The sequence below is a fragment of the Falco punctatus genome (assembly GCF_963210335.1).
Source record: "Falco punctatus genome assembly, chromosome: 6".
NCBI classification, from domain to species: Eukaryota; Metazoa; Chordata; class Aves; order Falconiformes; family Falconidae; genus Falco; species Falco punctatus.
In genome coordinates, this window is record NC_137585.1 from 24,917,499 (window position 1) to 24,927,214 (window position 9,716).

The window sequence follows — 9,716 nt, forward strand, 5'->3', positions numbered from 1 at the left end:
TAACACAGTCCCATTGTTATTTACACGCAACAATAACATCTGGAGGAACAGGGACAGGTTGAAGTAGCCAGAGAGGCAGGTTAAAGAAGGCCTCCCCTGAACCCCTTGTTCCTACAAGCTGCACCTCCCAGAATTCTAATCTAATCATGCACACCCTGCTTGCGCCTGGCTCAGCGCGACTCTCACACCTGTATAAAGGAAATCAGTGCAAGTGATTTATCGCCTCCCAAGATACCATGGTCTTTGCAGCAGAAAAAACAAGAGTCTGCACAGCAACGGCTGGGAATGACCTCACCTCCAAGTTTCTGCAGGGATCAGGATTTGCTTTTACTATGTTGACACAAGGTTTTAAACCAAAGGGGGATCACTGCACATCCTCCCTCCCTGCAAGCATGGCTCGCTGATGCCAGGCTTGCTCCCTCGGAGTCACACCTTTCTGCATGGGTGGGCAAGATGAGGCACTGCTGGGCACAGAAGAGGAAAACCAGAGGTAGCAGGAGATCCCCATCCCACCAGATTTTCCATCCAAAGTATTGTGGCAGCTCTTGGAAGAGGCAGGGTATTGGGGTGAGGAGTCCTCCCTGAGGGAGACCTGTTCCTGCCCTTGCCCCTTCCAGCTGCGCTGCCAAGCCAACAGCATTACAGCAGTAAAGGCACAGTGCAGGAATCGCTCTCCAGATTTGGCTGCTCTGTGCTTTACTGGTATTTTCTCCCTCCCCAACACCTCATTTACCCTTGAAATAGGAGAGGTTCCCACCTCCGGCATTCACTTGTGGGAGCAAAGCGTGCTGTATAGCAGCTACTAAAGACGAGAAAAACATTTCTACTGGAGAGCCCACTCCACAGAGGTTAGTGCCTCTCAGCAGTGGAAGTAAAGAGATTGTCTCCAGCTCCTCGGATTTCTTGGCAGGGAGGCAGTGTCCTGCCTGTTACAACTTGTTTTGGATGACAACAGGCCACATTTCACGTGAGGAGAGTTGTGCCCATCTTCAACTCACATCAGCCTGCTTGTTTTTCTTCACTCAGCTGTAAACATATTTAAGATTCCCATAAATACCTGTTGGGCAGCAGAGCAACAAAAATATGCTCAATAAAAAAAATAAAAAATAAAAAAAGGAGCAAGCTTCACAACAACAGAAATGAGATACAACAGTCCTGCTAGTAGGGCCCCCTGGGAAGAATATGTAGGAATACCTTGATGCAGTCACATCTTTTTTTTTTTTTGACCAGACCCACTGACCATATCAGCATCACCTTCAAAGGACCGCTCCAATTCATGACAGCCAATACCATGATCTGTCCCTGTCTAGCCCAACCCAAACCTCTCAGACAGCTAGAAAAGGGCTCAGATCAACTTGGCCACGCATGAGCCCCAACCTATGGGGTATACCAAGCAAGAATTCTGCACCTCAGGCTGGTCCCTCAATCTTTGACTTTAACATTACAGCAAAATGACCCTCACAGCCAGAGCCTCTCCCAGTGTACAGTGACGCAGTGCCATGGAAGCCAACGGGTACTAATGATTAGCAAGGCCCTTTATTCTCTTTCACCCAAACTTATTTATATGTTTGCATAGCTGAGCTCCCCATATACATCAGGGGAGGACAACCGGGCCTCAATTTTTAAGCATCACTTACTCAAACACCCATACCCCGGCCACCTGACATTTGCTTCCTCCACCACACACTGTTCTGGTGGGGGAAGAGGAGCATAAAGCTGGAGAGGATCGACCATGCCTGAAGACTTGCTCTAAGGCACTGACCTGGGAGCAGGGGCAGCATGGGGGCATCACAGCAGCTTGTGCTCCATGCCATGCATGGTGTAGAGGAAAGGGATTATTTTGTGTGACTCCTTACAGCCTTGCAAGAGGAGGGCTCACCTCTCTGGAAAGAGAAAACATACTTGGCTTTCCATACACAGGCTGTTCTGCAATGCCATTTAGGGAGGCAAGAAGAAACTCCGTTAAAGACACAGAGAATGGACACAGTGATCTCCTGTAGATCTCCTTCAAAGCCCAGCAGCTCTTCCGCTTTCTGGCCTCAGCGGATGGAGCCTCTTAGCCTTTTGCCCAGAAAAACTACCCAATAAACAGCCTTTATATTTTATCATTAATAACTGGGGAGGCTGTTGCATCAGATGAGGTGGTAGCTCTCGATTGGTCCCAGGTGTGATTTACAGTAGTATTCCCATTTGGGACATGCAACAGAAAACAATGCAGAAAGAGGGGAAAAGTACTAATTGCTCTGGGAGCCACTCCCTCCTGCATCAGCTCCCTGGGATCTCTGGAAAGAGTCACCACATGGAGTCACAAACACAGCCGCCCCAGTCCCCAGAGAAGAAAACATTACTTAGTTTTAACAGCCAAAAGAAAACAAATGCTATTTGTCTTTCACTCAGACTTCTGATTTCTCTTAAACAAAGCAGGCTTTTAGAGGTACAGGGGCAAAAGGAAGGGTGGGGAGGGTCACAGATTAACCTTCCTCCTGTTAGCAGGTTCCAGAATTCTGGCCACGAGGCTGGGAAAACATGATGCCAAGTGCCCGGCGCGCCTGCAGAGCCTTGGCTCCCCAGGCACAGCTGCTCTCCCTCCATGATGCAGAGCTGTGAGGAGATGCCTGCCAGAGGGTTTCACCCTCCCACCCTTTCCAGCAGTGTTTAAACACCTTCCACATGCAATGCACAGCAACGTCTCTGGTGGATTTGGGAGAACCTGGACTTCCATGTAATTGAACTGTCATAGAATGTAATTATTTTCCTTATCTTGATTTAGTTGGTGGTGACCACACTCATGTCACTGTTTCCAGTTTCAGTCTTAAAAGAGAATGGCTTTTACAACAGAGATGTAAAAATAACCTTGTCTAAAAGCAAAGAGGAAGAACCCAATTCATAAGAGAAGTCATTTGCTCCTGTGCAACTCTTCCATCCTCACGCTCGCTGCCTGTTTCTCCCATCCCCTCCCAGTCCCTTTGCATTGCTGGCAGTGAAAGGACTGTCAGCTGTACAGCTCCAAACACCTGATTCAGCCCCTCTCTCCTTATAACCACTATTTTAAATACCTCCAAGTGGTTTGTTTTTTCCCTTGCTGCACTGCACGACTCCTCTATATACCTCTGCGGTCTCCTCTAAGGATCTTTAGGGGGGTATTGGCAAAGAGGCACAGCTAGATTGCCTGAAAGACGTAACACAAAGCAGACTCGTAGTGCAACCCACCTTCTCATGTCCCAATCAAATCCACCAGGCATAAAAAGATTTATCATTAGAGGATTTATCCTAACCAAAGAAATCAGATCTCTTCTGCTGCTGGAACAATAAATGTGTTTTTAGCCTTAACATCACAAATAATACAGAACAAATGGACAAGCTGAAGTCCTGTAATGGACTTTGTAGGAGTAGATGCTCATGGGGCTCCTTGCACAGCCAGTCTAAACTTTAAGGCTGAAACCAAGCCCGACTCATGGCACCAAGAGTCAGGGGTTTATAATGTGTTGTGAAGGGATCAAGATACTGAGAAGTATTAATAGTTAAATGGTGACGTGTATTTGAAAAACCAGTATCAAGTTAGATTGGCACCAAGCACTGATACTATTTTAAACCCGGCAGCAACAACATCCCAGGCTTTTACACAACCTTGGGCCATTCAAAACTTTCCTGTGGCTGTGAAAAAAAAAAAAGAGAAGCATAAACCCTACATGATGCTGACAGAAATAACTGTTTTCCTCTGATTTGGAAAGAAAGAAGCTAACCGCACTTGGTATCAGCCGTGGCTGTACTCCTAGAAGCATGCATGTAATGAACCCGCTACGAGGCGGGTGGTGTGCATCTCCAGGGTACGCATTCCCTCCTCCTTTGCATACTTCTCTCATCAAAGCAATATTCAAAGACTCTTTGCTGCCTTCCAGGTTAGCACCAAGAACAAGAGGCACCACAAAGCCATGACTCCGGGCTCTGCAATTCCAGCAAGGTCGCGTTTTGACAGCCCTCCTGACCGAGACGAGGCCGAGAGCCGACAGACCGAAGGCTGAAAAGCGAACCCCCCCAACACCCACCTCCTTCCCGAGGGACAGGACCCACTGCCGTCCCTAACGGCTCCCCGGGGAGCAGCTCCCGCCCGCCGGCAGCGCCCTGCCGCCCGCCCGCCCGCCGCTGCGCGGGCTGCGCTCAGCCCCGGGCACCCGCCGGGCTCCCCAGGGAGCGCGGGGACGGGACGGGTGCGGGGACGGGACGGGACGGGACGGGACCCCCCTCCCCGCCTTCCCCTCCCCTGGTACCCTGCGGGGTAACTCACTCCGGTCCGGGGTTGCCCCGCCGCCGGCCGCGGCCACCAGCTCCAGGTAAGCGGCCCAGAGCCCCAGGGCCAGCACGCCCAGGGCCAGCAGCAGCCGCAGCACCCGCCGCCGCCGCAGCCGCGCCAGCAGCCGGCCCCGCATGGCGCCGCTCAGGGCGCCCGGCCCCCGCCACCGCCCCGGGGCATGCTCCCGCCGCCGGCTCGGCTGGCTCGGCACGGCTCGGCTAGCTCGGCTCGGCTAGCTCGGCTCGGCTCGGCTCGGCACGGCACGGCACGGCGCGGCGCCGCTGCCTCGGACCCCCTCCTCCGCGGGGCGGGCCCAGGTGCGGGGCGGCGCCGCGCCCCCGCGGGGCAGCTCCCGGCCGGGCTCTGCCACCGCCCCCCGCACCTGCCTCCGCCCCGCGGGGCCGAGCCGGGGGCTGCGTCCCTCACCGCCCTCCGGCCGCTCTGGGCGCTGCCGGGCGCCGGCACCGGGACCCGGACCGGGGCCGTCCCCGCCGGCGTCCCGCGGGGCAGCGCTGCCAGGGCTCTCCGCTCCCGCCAAGGCTACGGGAAAGCTGCGCCAGGGCGGCGGCGGGCACGCTGCCCCGGCTGCCGGTCCTGCTCGAAGCCGGTGTGGTGCCGGCGGGAGCGCTGGCGGGTCCCTCCGGTGGGAGGTCGGGAGATGGTGGCTCCTGTGCGTGGAGGGAAGCAGGACGCGAGGGGCGATTCGAACTCGCACAGCTGCGCACAGCTGCATCCACGTTAACGTGTCCTGCACCTCGTGCAACGAGTGCGTTTACTTCCGCGTGCTTTGCTCAGGAGGAACGGGGCACACTCGCTTTTTGAAGCAAGCTGGCTAGATGCAGCATCACACCGTTCAGATCCCCCAGAGGGAGGACCTTGGAGACCCACATGAAGACCAACCAGGACCTTCCTTGGGTGTGCTTTGTGTTTCATTTCACACCTCATGCACGCTTCTGAAGAGGTTCTCCCAGCTGACCCCCGCTGTGCTGTGGGTTGGTTCATTTGCCAAATGGTCCCAGAGGATGAAAACTGGGTTCCTCCTGGGTGAAAAGAAGCTGGAAGATGCTGTCTGGGATGCATGTAATGTGTCCTGCTGGGGAGCTAGTCCAGAATACCCTCCTTCCAAGCACGTATGGCACAGGTGTTGGATCATTGGCACCAACTGTTGCCCTTCACAGCTCTGGTCCTGCACTGATGCAGCCCCTGTACTTTATGCAACCGTGAAGAGAAACCCTCAGGCTGAAGTTTATTTTTAAAACGTGTGCAATAATGATACACCTTCTTTTGAAGGTCCACCTTCCTTTCACAGCAGTAGCCTTCTGAAGTGGGAGGCTGTGCAAAAGGATGCTCATCATTATTTAGCCTTCAAAAATGTGCCAAAAGCCTTTTAAATGGCATGGAGGGCCATGGGAGAGCAGTGTGAGTCCCAGCTGGGACAGACCGACGTTGGCAGAGTGCCAGCATCCCACGTGTTGTACTGGTAGGGACAGGAGCAGCATCTGTGCTGAACACCCTCTTCCCAGTGTCCAAGCAGCACCTAGAGACCCTGCCATTATCTGTCACACATTGGGATGGACAGACAGGCAATAGGTTTCCTTCTTCTGAATGTCTCACAAAGGTTTCAGAGCCATCTCCCTTCAGCTTTGCTTTGGACAGATTTGTCTTGGTTTGGGAAAGTATATCTGGAGAGTTTTATACCTCCATGTGGAGGTGGAAAGACAGTGACGTTTCTCAAGATGGAAACACATCCTGTAGTGGGGGAGGCCGGTGAGCAGCTCTGCCCTTGGGCTCCCCTGCCTCCCTGGGGTCAAGGTCCATTCTGCAGCTTTCAAAGATGCAACACATTGTGTTCCTCCTTCCTACCTTGGTAGAGGCTGCAGGTGCCTGTGGCACCGGTCCCAGCACGAATCAAGGTGCCTTCTCCTCCAGCACAAACAGCAAGGGCCACCAGTGCCCATGCGACTGAAAACTTGAAGCCGTGCACCAATTTAATCATTGTGCGGCAGAAATCTCATGTAAGGGTATGACGCTCATTGTTCGAGTTTTTTTGGTGGTGTGTTGGTTTGTGATTTTTTCAGCATGAGAAAAATAAACCAAGTTTTTTATATTTGTTGAAAAAAAAAAAAACCTAGGAAAAATTATAATAACTATAGATCTAAATTAAACTTTACCATTTAAAGAATGAGAACTGAATGATGTATTCTTAGCTGGAAGTTGTCTGCATTTCTTAAACAAACAACCTTAAGTCTGAAAAATGACGACTGCACTTGGTTGAAACTGTTGGATATTAAAATACTAAAATAAGAAAGCACATTTTTCTCTTGTGAACATGGTACTAAAATAGAGGGGAGGGGAAAATGAAATTATAGGCTAACAGCAGTATTGTTGACTCTTAAAGAAACAAAATCTTTTTTCTGATAGAACTATGCTATAATGAAGACACAGAAAAGCTCCTGTGGCTGGAGAAAAAGCTTAAGGAAGTGAGTGTGGTATGTTGATTTCTGTTACAATATAGTTACAATAGAACAATATTAAGGAAGAAAATTAATCTGGATGTAATAAATTGTGCAATGAGGAATTTGACTAGCCCTACACTGTACTTGAAGTAACTTAGTTTGGACCACTGCCTCATTGCAGCAAGCAGTGGTGCCCAGGAGTAAAATCATTCACAGTAATGTTTTAAAAACACCTCACATAGATGCTTTTACCCCAAGTTGACCAGCAGTCTTGTATTCCTAATTTCTCAAGCATCCTAAGTCACACAAGTGCGTGCCCAGACCTCTGCATCTTCTCATCTTCACTGGGTGCAACACAGTAGTGGTGGAAACCACAGCATGCAATAATGCCATATGCTGGAGTTGACCCCATCAGGGAAGGAAACGACAAGTGAGCTGGAAGCAAGTGATGCAGGAATAGGGTCTGCGCCATATTTAGATGACTCAGGCAGGGTCACTGCTGATTGCCCCAATGACCATCCCTGAACATCTGACAGGTCGCTGCTTGCTTCAGGATACACCTCTCCTAGCCTACCCTAAATACCCGCTTCAAAGAAACTATTTGCCAGATGTGCCAACTGGAGTATTTTTTGCTTTATTGGGGCTTCTGTTTGTTTTGTATTTCAGCTACGTTTCCTCATGATAAAAGCAGCCTTTGATATGAATGCAGCACTTAACGATGCGCATCTCCTGTTCCTCCCTGCTCCCCTGTCTAGCTCCATCTCTGTGCATCCCTGCCTCTTCTTGTTATGCTTTGCTTCTAGTTATCTAACAACTGTTTCTCTGTTCTGTAAATTACTTTTAGCTCTGTGCCAACATCCTTTCTCTGTAGGCTCCCCAAAGGTTCAATTATCTGCCACTTGCTCCTTCCCTTCTTTCTTCTTGTGTAATTTTAATTTTAACACTAATTACCAGCTCCACACCAAAGATACCCAACTGTCCCTAGCTTTCACCACCCCGGTGGCTCCATACCCCTCTTCCTGACCTCAGCCATGCTCTGAAGCACAAATAATGACTTCATCTCAACATTCATCATCGAAACGGCTCAAAGGCAGAAGTGTTTCTAAGAGAAAAAGGCAGTCTCTGAAGACACAGTTCCCCATTATTTCCCTTTTTGGCTCCTCAGGAACAGACTGGGCTCTAAAAGGCATTACTGGTGGAGCTACCCCAGAAACGTCCCTGTCAGTGCTGCAGTTTAACACCACAGTAAAGGAATCGGCATGGTCCCACAACAACTGCTAGCAAAAGGACCTTCTTGCCCAGTTAAGTTGTGCTGATATGGTGGGTTTTGCTAAAATGGTTCTATTAATCAGCAATGGGATTTTTACCAGTAGTTATGCTGCCAACATTTGTGTGAACTGGCCGGAGCTGGGGTTTGAGATGTCCTCTGCTCACATGGCTATGCTCCCTCAGCTCCAACTTTGACTGACAGCACCAATGGTAACATCTATTACTCTCCTACAACTTACTTGTCTGGGTGGAAAGCCTAATTCGTGAGTCTGTCTTTTCACTGTGTAACTCTTCTCATAGCTCTCAAGCCCTAGCTGTCCAGATAAAATTACACAGAAACTGCTGCCCACCCTTTCAGCTGTAAAGACAACACATTTATACGTGAACACCACCCAGTACCTCTAGCAGCACCTTCCTACTGCAGGTCCTGCCCCACAAATTGGCCTGAATTGCTTTCTGCACATCAGAACAATCTCTCAAGATCTAAAGCACACATTGGCACTTCCAGAAAAAAAAAATATTTTAAGTTGTAAACTTTCAAAAGACCTTTCAGGGTTTAGACATTTACCATAATGAAAGATATATCTACATATTTGAACATTCTGGAAATCTATGTTTTCAAATCTGACTGAAGTTTTGCCTAAATTTCCTCATTCCCCTATCATAAAGGTACCAGTACTTAGTTCATATTTTAAGTGACTGTGCTCATCATCCTTATGGTTCACGAAGTTCCAAAGTTGTGTCACAGTCATTTTATTAGGGACACTGCAGAATACAAATCCAAGCAGCTCTCCCTGTGATGGCACTGGGCAGACTTCTATCCACCAAACCCAGCACTGAAGAGGAAAAAACCTGTTTTACTGGACAGTTTAGAAGTGACTTTATACTGAGATAAACGTTTACAGTGAAAGGCAATTTGATCTCTGCATCAATACAGGAGAATCCAGCACATCCTGGACGTCCTCCACCAGGGTAAATCCAGAGTGCCTCATTCAGATCAAACCCATTTCAACAATGAAACCCTTCATGCCTGCCTAGTTAATCATTGTCTTAACATTGAAACACTTCTGGGCTGAAGGCCTCTCTAGGTTTTCTGAAGTAAAAACAAATAATCCATATTTACACATTTGCAACCTGTCCCCAATCCAACGGCATCGCAAGTCTTAAAACATGCAATGTAGTGTAAGTGAATAGTCAACCGCACTGAGGGCTCTGTTTATAAAACTGTATTTTTGGAGCTTACTTGAAGGGCTGCCACTCTAACTCATATTCAGAGATACCCTTTCTCCAAACAGTTCATTTGGTGCTAAATGGGAAATATCCAAAGTCCACCCCACTCTTCTCAAATACTCCAGGAACAGCCTGTTTCAGAAAAAGTCCTAAAACTTTTGATGGAGCATCAGAATCAAAACCAACTTTTTGTTCTTTGTGCCTAAGTCCTATGAATACAGCAACCAAAAGGAATCATCACAGCTTTCACCTCTCTCGCCTTCTGCACTGTATCTAAGCACGTTTTGGTACATAATCCCAGTCCACATGCTAAAAAATGTGTATACTTCTACAGCTAGACTTGCACATTTAAGAATAACTGTTTAGGGAGTAAAGGGGACATTTCTTACAATTCAAAGCAACTTGGGAAGATAAATGCAAAACATTGTGGATAAATTAGGAAGAAAGCTCCTAAGTTCCTTAGATACAAA

At 49.0% G+C, this 9,716-nt stretch overlaps 1 protein-coding gene across 3 annotated transcripts in view; it reads right to left on the reverse strand.

The window, feature by feature from the left end:
• B4GALNT3 (beta-1,4-N-acetyl-galactosaminyltransferase 3) overlaps positions 1 to 9,644 on the reverse strand; it is a 74,895-nt gene extending 65,251 nt beyond the window's left edge. For all 3 annotated transcript variants that reach the window (XR_013929135.1, XM_080393517.1, XM_080393516.1), the window contains exon 1: positions 4,286 to 9,644. Coding sequence is in view for 2 of the 3 variants with exons in the window: in XM_080393517.1 (XP_080249643.1) it covers positions 4,286 to 4,427 (142 nt within the window). In the remaining variant the exon portion in view is untranslated. The remainder of the gene's footprint in view (positions 1 to 4,285) is intronic.
• Positions 9,645 to 9,716: the final 72 nt, after the last annotated feature.